Source organism: Temnothorax longispinosus, chromosome 2, assembly GCF_030848805.1.
Source record: "Temnothorax longispinosus isolate EJ_2023e chromosome 2, Tlon_JGU_v1, whole genome shotgun sequence".
Taxonomy (NCBI): Eukaryota; Metazoa; Arthropoda; class Insecta; order Hymenoptera; family Formicidae; genus Temnothorax; species Temnothorax longispinosus.
The window spans coordinates 19,434,516-19,451,165 of NC_092359.1; the positions used below are offsets into that span (position 1 = coordinate 19,434,516).

The window sequence follows — 16,650 nt, forward strand, 5'->3', positions numbered from 1 at the left end:
AGCCCATCTATTTCAAGGTAACGGATCTACGAGATGTAATAAATTTATACAGTAATTTATTATCATAATTTGACAATGTATCGAGATACATTTGCTCTATATTTAATTATAATCGTAGATTCGTTACCTCAGTAAAAAAAAATTTCTGACTCACCTTGTTAAATTTAAATATATATATCTCGGTAAAGAAAAAAAAAGTTTTTTTTTTTCTTTCATTGCGCAGAGAGGACTTGAGAGCACAATGCACGAGAGCGGATGTATAAAATTAAGTTTTTAAAAATTTTCTGCATTCTTAAATTATGTAAATTTCTCAGAGAGAGAGAGAGAGAGAGAGAGAGAGAGAGAGAGAGAGAGATCAGAAAACTCAGCAAAACTTCGTCATTTCTTATCTAAACGTTAACGATGACAAGAGAAAAAGAGGAGTCTTAAGGTCGACTAAAGGTTACAGCGTGTTCTCTGACCGGGACATCATTTTATTAATATATAAGTTGATTTGACTGATCTTCCCGCGCGGTAAAGTCGCCGCGGATACCGGCGCTTTACGAAATATCTCGTATTTACTACTTTGACACGTGGATATTCTGACAGAAAAAAAAAAAACGAAACAAGCGTGCGGAGCATTTCCGGGTCACGAGCTCTGTTCCCGTCGCCTTTCGATCTCTCAGAGAGAATCTTTTCGTTACGATCCACGAATGAGGGAATAATCGTTGTTTTCGAGAATTAAAGGAGATAAGTCGCACGCGGGTTCGAGGGTTAAACGGCCAACGAGATCAGCCAACGACGATTACACCTCATTGTTAGCGTGACGCTGCGAGCCGGGCTTCGCCTATCATTATATAGCTTACATAAGGATAGATTAAAGGCGCAATTTCATGGACGCTATATATAGAAACCAGCGGCCAATTGAGATCACGTGACTTTTTCGAGATTCGGTTTATCACTCCCTCCATTAGACAAGTGGCAAATTGTCACGTGACCGCGTCATGAAATTGCAACTTGACTTGCACACGCAGTGTCTCTTCGCGCTTCGCGGTGGACGAGGCGTTTACCAGAATAGAGCCGCAATTTATATATAAAAAAAAAACTATTGTCGCGACGGTGAGCAGTTGCAGTGACAGCGTCATGAATCACGCTTGGAAAAAGCTGTCCAACGACGACAAGTTATATGCAGCGACACAGTTGAACGAGACCGATGAGAATAGAGAGAACTCCATCGCCGAGATCAGACACTGGATTGAGGAGAACGATGAGTTGAGCGGACAACTCGGTAAAAAACAACAATACATGTGACGTACGCGTTGAAATATCGCTAGTTGAAATTCAATTATAGTTTATTAATTCCGCAGCAATACAGCAAAATCCGCGTTGATGTAATATTACATCCGACACTTATTCATTTTAATCACATAATAGGAAGAAAATAAAAAATAATATAACATGTGGCGTTTGACTTTGTTAGCGAAATGAGAAGAGAGAGAAAGAGTGATATAAAAGTGTCAATAAATAATAATAGATAATAATATAAATTTTTTATCATAAAGTCCATTCTCGCAATATTGCGTTTCGCTATTTTTTAAATCAAGCAGTTTTTTTGATCAGCGATCGTTTATATCTTTGTTTATATCTTCAATTAGTCAAATAAACAAAAAAGGATATCTATATATACATTTAGAACAGAAATGTGCGTAAGATAATGAATGTGTGGAATATTTATTCAAGCAGAATATAATTAGATTCAATTTTATGATTAAATTCTCTTCAAGTGTTTACGACAGTATTATGTAATAATTCATTTTTTGCCAAACAGCAAGTTAAGCGCTGAATACTGCACTTTTTGTGATCTGTATCATCCTGGAAGATTTCTTCCTCTTTTTGTTATAATTTCTATAAGTACTGCTTTCTAACTGCAAAACACGATAGAATGACGTGGTGCAAAGCAGATAGATATATCCATTTATTGTTAAATCGTGAAACGGGTAGGTCTACCTAATAGGTACTAAACAATCGGCAAAGTGTTAAGATGCATATAAATACTGATCAAGCGATATCTAAAATTTAAAGCACAAGTTATTTTTTTGTAAGCATTTAATGATGCGTGCACGCGCGTATGCGTGTGTGTGTCTGCTTATGAATGTAACTAAAATTTTATTCCAACTAAAAGGGCAAAAAGTATAAAATAATTTTCCTTTATGGACAATAACATAATAAAATAGATTTGTTAATATTTTCTAATAAAGGAATATTATAAATTTGTTTCTAAAAACATGCTACTCGAATCTATTTTGCACACGTTTATCATACCCAATTTATAATATCCAATGATATTATCAGCATTGGTTTAACTGTAACATTTTAGTTGAAAGGAATCTTTAATCTGTACACAGATGACTTCGAAATCCTGCGATTTTTGAGGGTTTGCAAATTTAATCTTGAAAAAACCAAAATCAGGATTCGAAACCATTCCAAACAACGATCCGACGTACCAGAATGGTACATGAATAAAGATCCATTTCTTCCAGAACTGCAAGAGCTGCTTGATATGGGGTAACGATCACTATTTCGGAGTATGTAAAAGTTTATTGGAGTTCGTGGTTTCGTGAGATTTTGCAGTGAACCTTTTACGTAACCTAGATCGACACATGATAAAACGTTTTATTATATATAATTAAAAAAAATTCTCTCTTCTACTCCACTATTATTATTTTACACACAACGCATTGCGGATTATCCGATTATAGTAGAATAAAATTTCATAAATTTTCGAAAAATCTGAAATGCTTTATTTACGTTTAGTTTTTGTTTGCCTCTGCGGAATCCGGATGATCAAGGAAGATTAGTTATGTTTGTGCGCATCATATATGACCCGAGGAGACATAAAATATCAAACCTGGCTAAGGTCAATATAAAACTATACTCGAACGATTTATATCGGATGTCGTCACCATGACATATTTTCAATTCGTATATTGTTTATCGACGAACAATCTTTATAGATCTTTTTGATGGCAATGGAAACGGCGTTGAAATATTATCCCGCGGCATCCATATATGGCTACACATTGTTCATAGATTTTGCCAATACAACTGTACGTCACATTGCTCAATACCGACCCTACATTTTAAGGAATTCGGTTCGTTTATGGCAGTACTATCCCATGAGCGTCAAATTAATGAACATGTTTAACGCCCCGTTAATCTACGATGTTACTGCGGCGATTTTAAAATCTTTCATGACTGAGAAGTTAAAGAACAGATTCAATGTCTACTCAGCCAGTACGAAGCATAACTGTTTGAAGGATATTCCAGCCAACATCTTACCCGTCGAATGTGGCGGCACTGATGGTACAATCCAAGAATTAACAGGTAATTGCGATAAATTAGAATTTAATAAATACAACACGCGTTTAGTGAAAGGACGTTTCTTATTAAACTAATATGTGTTGAAGAGAAAATGAACTTTTCTCATCTAAGATTGCAGTAATTCCGAGCAGTCGTACATTAACTAAAAGTTTGTCAATAGTTCATATGTGTCTAAATTGACGTCAACATTATATAATTAAATATATGTAAAGTAAATATTTATTTTTGCAGAATACTGGAAGAAACTGATCGAGGAGAATCGCGACTCACTTTTGAATGAGAACGCCTTGCGAATGAGGAAAACGACGAAATCAAACTCTAGAATCAACAAAAAATACTAGCTTTTTTAACACATGTATAAATGTACTTATTATCGTTATATAGCTCGTAAGTTTTGTCTGTTTTGTGTTTTGAGATATAAATAATTATCTTCCTTTTTCTTTTTCTGCGCAAATAGACTTATCGGTAATATGAAATTTTTAAGAGTTTTACAGGTAGACTTTAAAGGCGGTTACGGGGATCTTTAAAGGCTCAGCAACGCTAGAGGACGTTTGCTTTTATAGCGAGCTTGATTTTCTTTTACCAAATATATGCCGCGATTTGTTGTGTCCTTTACGGGTGTGTTGTAGAGAAAATAAATTTTTTCAGTCTTTCTTTCATTGTGCAGAGTATAATGTATGCAGATGTATAAAATTAAGCTTTTAGTTCAAATTCTTTGCATTCTTAAATTAGCAGAATAAGAAGATAAATTCGCTCTACTCGCTTTGCAACTTAGAACTCATTTTTCTTACATTGTTTTACATTTATCTTTTTAACTGTAAACATTATATATATACATACTTTATAAGTAATAATGTAATTATAATTTCTAAATATAAGTTTATTTTATACGCACATTCTGTTTATGTATTATATAAACGATCAAATGCATGTTACATTGCAATATATTTAGAAATTAAAATGTCTTCGCGTCGCTCAAGAATAAGTAAGAAATATCCATCAAGGTCGTCTAATGTCTAATCGAATCATAGTTATCATAGTAAGACTGCGTGCTCGGCGCTATTTCTGAGTACAAAGTTCGATCATTTCAAAGATGTACATTGCATGTTATATCGCTTTATTTGTCATGTTACATAACACTAAATATGATTGCATTATCTTATCTCACGCGTGATAGTGTATATCTACGTGATTTACAGACACGAGTCTCTCCCTGGAAGTAGAGATTCCAGATTCCCAGTATGCGCCGAGTAAGATCATCCTATTAGGGAATTTTAATTAATAAGAATCCAATATACTTTCTAGTCCCTCCCTGGAGACCGGGGAACCTCCGAGTTCGTCAGTGTGACTATCGTCACGATAGCAAAGTCAATGTATGACGGCACCTTGAAGCTAAGACACTATATACTCGGTGCAGAAACAGGTTTATCTCTTTATGCAACACGCATTAAAGTATCGCGTACGACTTTTCTTTTATCATGAAAGATCTATCAGCGATTTTACCAAAGGCTCAATAATGCCAGGAAGTATTTAATTTTGTATAAAATAAATCGTTTAGTTTTATTTTAACCGAATAATAAAGTATTTTACCTTGTTAAATGTTAAAGGAAAAAATTTAAACCAATACCTTGAGTTAGATAACATTTTGTTATTTTTATAAGCTACCATGTGCGTCAAATTTATTATTTTAAAATAAAATAGGATTATTTTAACTCTATTGGTTTAGTCAAATTAATATTGTTTTAGTTAAATTAACTACATATTGAGTAGGAGCAGTGGCAACCAATGGAATGGTTAAAAATTATTCAAAATTGAATTTAATTTGACCCTATAAATTTAACAGTGGATCATACTTTATTTTGCCTTTTACCGACGAAAATAAATCGTTCTCCTTCTTTTTCGTTACGCAAGCGATCCTTGTCGTTAGCGTGATGCAGAAGAGCGGATGTGTTCGAAGGTTTAATTCATAAAAATTTTCTATATCCTTAAATTATGTGAATAAGAAGAGTAACTCGTTCCACTCGCTTGTAACTTATAAATTATTTTTTAAAATCGCCTTATCGCGTTTTAACTATAAACATCAGGTTTCTTAATTTATTTATTTTATATGTGCAACTAGAAAGCAATGATATAACTATAATCTTTTAATACAATTTCAGCACATATGCATTTTACTTAAAAGATTAAAAGCGTAATGTAAAGAACGTAGAATTTTACATTTCTTCGCGACTTATTCTCTCGAGGATAAGTATCAAGTATCCCATTAGAATCATCACCGCGTCTCTACTTCGTACATAATGCGATTGCGTTGATTCATAGCTGAAATAATTTCATAACATCTAAATCCTGAAAAAGCACGCGATGTTCACCGTGTAATTTGCCGATCATGTTTACTGTGCACGGGGTAGAGTATTTCTGCGGCTCGCAGACGTAAATTATCTTTCAGAGCGAACAAAGCATCTCGTGGTATTACGCTCGACAAAAGCTGACCAGCGCGGATAAGTTATATGCAGCGACATATTTGAACGACACTGATGAGACTAGAGCGAACGCCATCCCGGAAATTAAACGCTGGATCAAGGAGAAGGATGACTTACATGCACAAAACGGTAAAACAGACAACGATCCCACGTTAAATATCGCGTTGAAATTCAATTATAGTTTATTAATTCCGAAGAAGTCACCTTCAATCCGCGGAAATGTGACGTGCCATCTGATATATATTCACTTAAAAAATTTTGAAAAATGATGTAACAAGTGGCGTTTTTGTTAGCGAAAAGAGAAGTGAGAGTAAACGTGTCAATAAATAATATATAGTAAATAGTTACTGAATAGAAATTTTTTATAATAAAGTTTGTTTTCGCAATTATTGTATTATGCTATTTTTTAATCAAGATGTTTTTCACTTATATAGCGATCGTTTATATCTTCAATTAGTCAAAGGAGCAAGAAAGAATATCTACATTTAGAACATAGAAATGTGCATAATATATCTAATATGTATTTTGGTACGCAAGCAAAATATAATTAGATTCTGTTTTATGTTTCAAAAAAAAATAAATTATTTCTCTCTTTCTTTCATTGCAGAAAGATACTTGAGAGCATAATGCACGAGAGCGGATGTATGAAATTAAACTTCTAATTAAAATTTGTTGCATCCCGAAATTAGAAAAATAAGAAAAGAAATTTATATTACTCATTTTGCAACTAAAACTCATTTTTGTTTACGTCATTTTAACTCTTTAACTAGAAATTAAACATATATTTTAACTTATTAATCTTATATGCTTATTATGCTTAATTTATATAAGTATAACAATATAATTATAATTTTTTAATATAATTAAGTTTATCTTACATGAATTCTATTTATATTTTTGAGAAGGTCTAATGCGTGTTACATTGCAATGGATTTAGAAATTAAAATTCTTTACAGTTATTTAGATAGTTAAATTGTATCGATTTAATTACGGGGAGGAAGGGGCCATTGTTCCAACAATAAACTATGCTTCAAGTCCGACAGTGATCAGCGCGCAGTATAATAAGTTGGAATATACACATATATATACGGAAATTTATATTAAGCTACCAAAGATCTCTCTAAGCTCGGACCGAAAATGGCATTTTATTCTAATTTGATTGTATATCATAAAACGGTCTTATTTTTCTTATTTAGAAATTAAAGTATTTTCGCACCGCTCGAGAATAAGTAGAAAGTATTTATCAAGTGTCTATCAAAGTCATCAGACCGAATCATAGTCGGCTGTAGATAGCGCAATCTCTGAGTATCGCACTGCGATAATCAGAGATTGCGCATCGCAGTCGACTCAATAATTCCAAAGTTCATGCACTCTGCATACAGCGCAGAGTTGATCCGTGTTATTTGTCGTGATACATAATTACACATTGCATTAAACATTGTTGCATTTGGCATTTGTTTTATCTTACGCGTGACAGTTAGTGCATCTACTCTATTTGCAGACACGATTCTCTCCCCGATGGGCGAGACTTCGGATTCACCAACGTTCACTAACGTCGCAATAGCGAGCACTTGCAGCGACAGTGTTATGCTTCATGCTCCACAAGAGCTGACTGAAGAGAATAAACGATATGCAGCGGCAAATTTGAACGAGACCGACGAAACGAGAGAGAACGCTGTCGCGGAGATCAAACGCTGGATCGAGGACGAACTGCGCATACGAATCGGTAAATATAACAGCGGTCCTACGGGCGTGTTGATATTCAATTACGGCTCGTTACTTCGGCAGTACAACTCATTCATCTTGACGTTGACATGACATTACGCCGATTCACGTCAGATGTTTAGCTCTCTGAATTCATTCTTGATCGTGTAAAAAAAAAAGAAAAACGAAAAATAATGTAACAAATTGTGTCTGACTTATAATGAAGAGAAAATCGAAAATAATATCTGAAATTTTCAGCAAATAATAATAAATAATGAAAAATAGTAACTCGATAAAAGACCTACATGACAAAGTTCATCGCACTATTGCATTTTGCCATTTTGTAAGCCAAAATGTTTTTCAATATTTTATTTAAATCTTTTATTAATTAAAAATCCCCATCTTATCCCGTGGCACGCATTTATAAAATATAATTTATAATACCTGATTTAGCCCTGTTTCAATTATAGCCTTTTAGTTAAAGAGACTTTTTAATGTGTACACAGATGACTTTCTTATCCTGCGATTTTTGAGAGTATGCAAGTTTAATCTTGAGAAAACTAAGATCAGGATACGAAACTATTATAAGCAGCGATCCAATTTACCAGAATGGTACATGAATAGAGATCCGTTTCGACCAGAACTGCAGGAACTGCTTGATTTGGGGTAACGAACAGTATTTCGGATAATTAATCTAATTTTGTTTTTCATTATTTTTTAATTTGCTTTATATATTTCGGATACATAACAGAACCCTTCACTAATTGCAGCTTCAATTTTAAAAATAACATCTTGCATAAAATTAAAGATGAATTATTGGTAGCTTTCTTTTTTTGTTTCTATTAATTATTCTAACAATGAAAAGAATATTTTATTGAAAAATTTCGAAAATACTAAATGCATTATTAAAATTAAAAGGTATTTTGATTTTTTCGAAAGATATTCTGAAATCATTTATTCACGTTTAGAACAGTTTTGCCTTTGCGAAAGCCAGATAGTCAAGGAAGATTGGTTATTATTCTATACGGCACTCGGCATGATCCGACAAAACACAAAATATCAGACGTAGCTAAGGTAAAAATTAAAATAATATGTTGCTCGAATGGTTTATGATCGATGTCGTCAAGATGACTTATTTTCAATTCGCGATCATTGTTTCTCGATTATTTTTTTAGATCGGTATGATGGCGACGGAAGTGGCAATGAAATATTATCCCGCAGGATCTGTGTACGGTTGCGTACCGCTTATAGACATGGTCAATCCAACTCTACGCCACATTCTTCAATTGCGACCCTACATATTAATGAATATAGTCCACGCGTGGCAAAGCTGCTATCCTATAAGATTCCAGAAAATCAATATATTCAATGCCCCGGCATTTTTCGATGTTATTGCGAAGATTCTCAAATCTTTCATGACCGAAAAGATGAAGAACAGATTTCACGTCTATTCACATACGCTCGACTGTTTTGAGGATATTCCTGCTGAAATTTTACCCATCGAATATGGCGGCACTGATGGTACAATCCAGGAATTAAAAGGTAATTTTGATAAATTAAAACGCGGAATAAATTTGACGCTCTTAATGCACGATAGAGGATGTTATTAAGCAATTATTGCCGAGAAAAAGGGATAAACTTCTCTTAGTTAAGACGCGAGCAATCATGTAAGCGATAATCGCTAAATACTAAGAGTTTTTCAGATTATAAAATATATATATGAAGCACGTGTTCAGAATTGAACGTATGTAATATAAATTAATACATTTATTTTTGCAGAATATTGGAAGAAACTAATTGAAGAAAATTGCGGCTGGCTTAATGATGAGGATGACAGAATCGAATAACATTTCGGAGCAGTAGCTTCAAAATCGGTAGAAAATATTTGTTCATTGCGCACACTTCAATGCATTTGTTATTGAACTAATTATACATCGTGATTATTAATTTATCGCTAATATAATATTAGAAATCATATGAATTTTAAAGCGCATGCCTGTCAATTTTTTTTATTATTAGTTGCTCGTTACGGGTCAAAATGCGCTTTTAATTCGTATAGTATATGTATATATAATATCGAACGCGTATCCCGCGCTTATACTATCGTCACGACGGTAAAGTCACTGAAATGACGGCATCAGTTATAACAAATTAATTTTTTTATACGACAAGCATTAAAATATCGCGTGCGATTTCTTTATCAGGATAGATTTACCGCCGATTTTTATAAAGGTCTAATAATAGTAGAATATGTACGGTGTATAAATATTTTGTAGCACATTTGATTTTATTTTACCAAATAAAGGTGTTTACCAGGCTGTACGTAAATTTTCTCTTCACCGCAGAAAGTAAATCGTTCTTTTTCCTCGATAGTGGTAACGACTTTTCGTGATTCGTATTAAAGACTCGTGATTGCGACTCGACGCGAATAATTGTTCGCGTTCTAAGCGATTTTTTACGGGACACATCAATTTTCCCCGGTCGAGTACCGTCAATTTGGCCCGCAATATTACTTAATCGATCGAGTTTTAACCGCCCCAGTCTGCGCCTGTCACACTTTCACTCTTCCGATCTTCCGGCTTTCTCGCAAACGAAGAATCGCGTTTCTCGTTGTCATTCGATCTGCTCGTAGCGATTTTACTGTAACGCCGGCCCAGACACGGTAAATCCCTCCGACGCTTACGCAGAGGGTAGCATCAACGGAACGCGAATCTACATACAGCAACATGCGGTCGTTATTGGTATAGTGCTGATATTGCAGTTGCATATCTCATGGTAAGAATGCACACAGTTTGCATATTTATTTTTTTCGGTTAAAATTGAACCCTCGACGCTATAAAGTCGACCGAACTATTCCCTTTATGATCAAATTAATTTTTAAATTTGTCTAGCATTTTCTTCACTTTTTCCTAAAGTCATATTGTGACTAGCATTTTTGAGCATATCGTGTTTAAGCAAATATTCCTTTTCTTTTTCTCATTCCTTGATATTTAATAAGTATTATTTTAATTCTCGGATCATTGCAGTTCTTCGAAATAATATTTTCCTGCGCATTTTTGAAAATGATCGAATGACAGCAGGACAACAGTATAGTCTAAGGCTGAGGCACTTTTCGTAAAAGGGAAGAAGGAAGGGGTGAGTCTTTAAAAGATTCGCGCAATTTGACCAATCAATAAAATTACTTGTCGCCATAAACGCGGTTGGTTACACCGTGATAATAAAAAAAACTGAATATCCATCCAATTGTACAGGTCTCGCTAATTTGTTACGCATATGTAGCATTATACGCATTATGATTACCATTACTCTTCACATTTTTTGTGTAATTTATATGTTTAAGATATTTTCATTTAGTTACATGTACATATACGTTAGTGTGTGTTAGTGCATCGTACATTATATATGTATATATTTTGTGCCGTAATAAATACAATATGTATATAATATATTGTGCATTGATACAAATTCTATCAATAAATTCTTTTGATCGATATCAAATAAAATGTAACAATTAATTTTATTTTATAATAGCCGTTTTTTTTATATCTCATGATTAGTTGTGTCATATTTTTTATGGAAATAATTATGTTGTATTAATAGCATAGATCTAATTGTAAAAATCTTGTTAATTGAATAATAGATATTATTTCAATATTAACAAAATAAATCTTTATTTTATTAAAACAAGAACATGACGTATTAAACTAACAAAATGGTTTCAAATTAGACTAATGCTGTTAATATATTATTAATTACTTAACTGGTATAAAGTCAATTTCTTAATCAAAAGTAGATGGATAGGCTACAAAACATTAGGGTAAAATCGGTGCTCTGTTAAAATAAATTTTAATAATTAATAACCATTATCGCGCTTTCCATAAAATAAGTTGCATGATAAAATCGAAATATTTCTTACTCTTTTTATTCATTATATATCTGTATATTGTTTTTTTACATCGATTTGTATAATATTTAATCTTGGATAAATATATGAAAAGGAATAGATGGGTATAAATAACACATATCCTAACTAATTAATAATTTTTCCCTATCTACAGATATATATTTTTATAACACCTAACACAACATTTTGCTTACTCTTATCTCTTTTGTTCCAGAAAAATATAAAAATAATTTTAAAAAAAATCTAAATAAAAAATTTATATTTTCAAAATCATTACTTTAATTGTAAGTAGAATTAATTTACGTAACAAAAATTTTAAAAATTTAATTTACTATGTACATACGTTATTCGTTCAAATTCGCAAAATAAAATTCTGATTCGATAAAATGCTTTGATATATACTTTATTTAACATTTAAAATTTTATCTAAAAATTATTTATATATGGAAGGCGACGATTCGTCAACATAATTCAATAAAATAAACGATAATATGAGCTCTTTAAAAGCTCGGTGCGAAGTGTGCGAGTATTTCCTCAAGCACAATCGCAAATACATCAATAAACACGTGACACCAAGATTAAATATTTTCCATAATCAGTTTTAGCCCATCCATTTTAAGGCAACGGATCTACGAGATGTAATAAATTTATACTATAATTTATTGTCATAATTTGACATGTATCGAGATACATTTCCTCTATAGTTAATTAATCGTCGATCCGTTACCTCAGTAAAAAAAAATTTCTGACTCACCAACCCGATGTGCAACAGGCGGAGTTACTCAGCTACGTAGCTACGATACTGTAACATACAAACATAAGATTCAAATTAAAGAAGCATTCAAAACGATCAACAATTTAAAAGATAATATTCTTTACGCGCCTCTAATTCGTCTTTCAATATAAAATATTTAGCAATACAATTATCTGTTTAACGAAAAAGATCTTTACAAAAATAAAATTTTAGATAATTTCTCTTTCTTTAATTACTTTTAACTTATCAAGATAAAACAATTCAAATAAATGGAAACAAATTATTAATTTTATGTAGCTTAAGAGATGATACTTACCCCAAGGTTGCTCCGCCGGTGCCCGATGTCCCTCTCGGACCTCCTCCTCCTCTCAGGACGTCAAGTCTCTCCTCCTTCTCCTCTCACCGCACAGGACACTCGCGAGAAACACTCGCGGATAATAAATTACAATCGCGGACTAATTATTATCAGTAAAAGTCTTTCTCGCGCGATATACTGTACGGCACTCCCGTTTATAAAGCCCATGAGAAGAATATTCCGTCAAGTATGTCAAGTAATATTCTTCAAATGGGCTTTGAAAAAGTCCTTTAGTCCGAATACTTGTGCGGCACTCCCGCAACAAACGCGACGAATCGCTGCCGTTCGTTCGTTCAATTAAATCGGCGGACGCGAGGGTACGTCCTCGAGGGTTAGCTTCCCCGTCCTTGAATTTTTATCCAAGCAGAACGAGAGTTTTGCTTGGATAGCATCCTCGGGGTACTGGGCCTTCCCACCTCGCCAAGGTCGTATCCATGGGAAGGAAGTACTTTACTCTGTGATATAAAAGCAGATAATATAAAAATAAATTATATATAGATATAAGATATTTCCCGAAATATTTTCATATTTTCTAACATGGATTTTTCGTGAAAATTTGAAAAAATTGCGACGCCGTTTATTGCCCCGATTCGTTCCGCGTTAGGGCCAGGGCACGAACATTGCCGTAGCGTCTTACGCCTTACGTGAGAACTTGCGTTACGAGACACGCAAGCCAATCTTACGACAACGCACGAAGAAAAGCGCAACATAACGTACGTAACATAAGACTAATTACGTTACGTTCTTCTTTGTGCGTTGCCGTAAGATAGGCTTGCGTGTCGCGTAACGCAAGTTCTCACATAAGGCGTAAGACGCTACGGCAATGTTCGTGCCCTGGCCCTTACATCACTGCGTTACGTTAACGACGACGAAAGGTTCGAAGATGTCGGTAAAGCCCCTTACACAATGCCAGGCAACAGGCAATAGAAACAGGAAATAACCAAAAAATCGTTAATTACAACCTAAAAAATTCGAATGCTATGATTGGTTTTGGCAACAGGCACAGAATTTCCAACGTGACGAAAACTCTGTGTCTATTGCCTGTGTCACTGTTTATTCTGCATTTATACATGATTTCTGATTTCTATTCCCTAGCTGTTCCTATTGCCTGTTGCCTGCCATTGTGCAAGGGGCTTAACTTGGGGCGACACTACGCGAATCAAGTGGCTAGCAAAGACACGCAGTTAAATTAATCAAAAATTGAATTGAAATTAAATATCGCACGCACAGTATACGGGATCGAGCACGATAAATCGATCGCGAATGTAGAACTGCACTATTAATACCTTGCACAACGAGAAGTCGCGACAGCAGTTAACTAACGCGGCACAAAAATGCACGAAAATAAAAAATATTAACGAACGGGCGCTGTATCACGGCGTGCTATCACTCGAATCACTCGATACGATTTCACGGTGTCACTCTCGGCCCTCTTTTCCTCCTTCGAAAAGAATCGGAGATAGATCGCACTACAATTCCGGCACAGAGCGTTCAAAGCACGACACTATTCGAGAGTTCCAGATACACGGCGAGACGAACGATTATCGCCCGCGAATGCACAACAAAATTGGCCAGTCACTCACAAGTGCCGTACCTTCTCCTCGACGTCTCCTCGAGCGAGCGATTCGCACGACACATTCGTTCCGACAGACACCCTTGATACACTTGCGATGCGAATTCTCGACGAGCGACGTCGATTCTTCCCGCAAACTGAGGAGCAGGAGTGCCAATCGCAGGAAAAAGCGCGTTCCGAAAAACATAGCACCCACGCAGCCACAGCACGGAGCACGGCGACGCGACGGGCGCGCGGAGCGCGAACATAACTGTCACAACTGTCCGAAATTTACCGGGAGAATGACCGAATGATTTCCGCGGGTAACGGCACTCCGAGCGTCGAAGAAAACAAGCGGCAAGGCCGCTCATCGACAAGAACAATCGATCGCACGCCGACCTCGAAGGTACGCTGTTTCAACGAGTCGCGTTCAGTATGGCGCGTCTGGTATGCCGCTGCGCCGCACCGCCGCGCCGGCGGCTCGGAGCGGCGGAACGTGATTGGCCGGATCCGGAGGCTCGACTCGCGAGCCAATCGCGTTCGACGTCTCTCCCGACCGTACGGCGGGTCGGCGGTAACGACGCGCGTTGAACGACGCAAGTAATACGTGATGCGTTGAACGACGGTGCGAGACGTTGTCGCTCGTGTAATGTCTTTCTCGTGAACGAAAAGAAATCCGGTTACGGAGTGTGTGTGCTGCAAGCTGAACGTACGCCGAATATTCGGTTCCTTCTCGTGTCGAGTGCAACGAGTGATGGGAAATGCCGTCGCTGGGCGAAATGAACGCCGAATGCCGTGTTGGACACCGACGACACCGTACGTATCTGCACCCTCTCCCGGCTGTGATTTGGCGGGCACTTCGTGCAGCATGCCGTGATCGGTGAGTAAATTGTGGATGAGAAATAAATATGTTTCGAAGCGCGATACATCCGAATCTTAAGAGATATAACCTCGCGTCTCCTGTTTCGATTTCTACTTCGAATAAGTGAATCGCGCGGGAAGACGCTTCATGGAATAACTCGAACAACCCCTCATTAAGCGCAGGAATTAATAATCAATTAAGTGATTGAAGAGAACGATCGCGCGTTTGGCGTTATTCTCACTTTGCTTGTCGCGATCGCGAATAATCGCGAACAAGGGAGCGATGAGCTTGCTTCAAAATGCGCATGAACATCGAGAGAATTTAAAAAATGCTAGAATATTAAAATATTAAAAATACAAATGTTATCGAGACCATTTTTTTTTATCGTTTATCTCAATAATTTTAATCGTGAAGTTTGTATCGAAATTGCATTGAAAATGTAGCAAGGTTCATTGTTTAAAATTTAACGTAGGTAACAATGTAACGTGTTTATTTCGGTACTGAGGCGTATAATAATCTATTATAGTCGCTACGAAAATACCAGCTACATCTTATACAAGCTTCGCTGAGAATTTTACACATATAATCTTCTCGTCCTTCTCGTTTTTAAATTCCCACATAACGTCGACGTTTAACTAAAAAAAATGGAAATTATTTTATTAACGAGATAATTAAAATTTTAAGAATAATATTTAAGTGTACACATATATATATATATATAATGACAAATTTGAAAAATCTTGTCTAAATGCAGTAGATTTAATATAGATTAGAAAGGAGAAGAAACACAGAGAGAGATTAACAATGTGACTCAAAGCGGAATTACCGCAGGAGTCTTCTTATCCAGAGCAAACGTAGTTTTATTGTTAGCCTCCTGGCCCTCTTTCAAAGAACATTTGAGTCCGGAATTCGGATTTTTGCACACATCAGGTTTTTTCAGAGGAAAGGATACAGGCACGTCGAGCAAATGCTTTGACATCCGAAATGTCTGTGTCTGCAGAAAAATATATTAATATGATTTTTAATTTATATTCTATAGATAAATAAAATTATTATCTTTATTATAATTTATAATTTATAATAATTATAATTAAAATTATAATTTGAAGTTTTGAGTATATCAGTAATTACTTTTCTCAGGAATATGAAACTTTTTCTAACGTTGAAAAAAGTATGCGACTGAAATATTATTTTCTTACTAATTATTTTACTAACTTGGTGTAAATTTGACTTTTACATGTATGTCGATTCTTGCCACTAGTTAACATGCATTTCTCATCGGACACATCGCAGCTTGAAATCACGATCTCATTGATCTTGCTGTCTGCGCTAACTCCGAACCTGAAGTAGATTTGAAATTTTATTAAGTATACATTATCATAAATTATTTGCATTACCTATATACAAACTCAGATGAGCATTATAAATGTTTATCCAACACATGAATTTAATTTGATTTAATTGAAATAAATGAACTTAATTTATGATTGCATAAACGTTCGAATCGCGTGGAGGCGCTCTCTTTATATCGCTGATTTGCTGTAATTACATCTCATGATAATGGAAAGTTACGCGTGAGCTGTAACATAATTACATATTATTAGACGAACTATATATATTATTACTATATATATTATATATTATATATTATATATATATAATATATATATTATATTATA

The 16,650-nt window shown here is 35.0% G+C and overlaps 3 protein-coding genes across 4 annotated transcripts in view; 2 read left to right on the plus strand and 1 right to left on the minus strand.

Annotated features, from left to right (window-relative positions):
* Positions 1 to 12,685, minus strand: part of Paip2 (polyA-binding protein interacting protein 2) — an 87,817-nt gene extending 75,132 nt beyond the window's left edge. The window contains exons 1-2 of the mRNA XM_071771474.1: positions 12,519 to 12,685; positions 12,203 to 12,250 (exon numbers count right to left, since the gene is read on the minus strand). The gene's annotated coding sequence lies outside the window, so the exon portion shown is untranslated. The remainder of the gene's footprint in view (positions 1 to 12,202; positions 12,251 to 12,518) is intronic.
* On the plus strand, positions 1,000 to 4,254 carry LOC139808930 (retinol-binding protein pinta-like). 2 transcript variants are annotated; one of them, XM_071771466.1, is made up of 6 exons: positions 1,000 to 1,267; positions 2,385 to 2,544; positions 2,794 to 2,896; positions 2,994 to 3,363; positions 3,592 to 3,747; positions 3,845 to 4,254. In XM_071771466.1, the coding sequence occupies exons 1-5, from the start codon at positions 1,123 to 1,125 to the stop codon at positions 3,699 to 3,701; spliced, it is 888 nt and encodes a 295-aa protein (XP_071627567.1). In that variant the 5' UTR covers positions 1,000 to 1,122; the 3' UTR covers positions 3,702 to 3,747; positions 3,845 to 4,254. The 2 variants fall into 2 exon arrangements, with proteins under 2 accessions (XP_071627567.1, XP_071627566.1); XM_071771465.1 differs by having other exon boundaries at positions 3,592 to 4,254.
* On the plus strand, positions 4,396 to 9,872 carry LOC139808928 (retinol-binding protein pinta-like). The gene is made up of 6 exons (XM_071771461.1): positions 4,396 to 5,969; positions 7,342 to 7,566; positions 8,051 to 8,210; positions 8,513 to 8,618; positions 8,720 to 9,086; positions 9,324 to 9,872. The coding sequence occupies exons 2-6, from the start codon at positions 7,359 to 7,361 to the stop codon at positions 9,389 to 9,391; spliced, it is 909 nt and encodes a 302-aa protein (XP_071627562.1). The 5' UTR covers positions 4,396 to 5,969; positions 7,342 to 7,358; the 3' UTR covers positions 9,392 to 9,872.
* Positions 12,686 to 16,650: the final 3,965 nt, after the last annotated feature.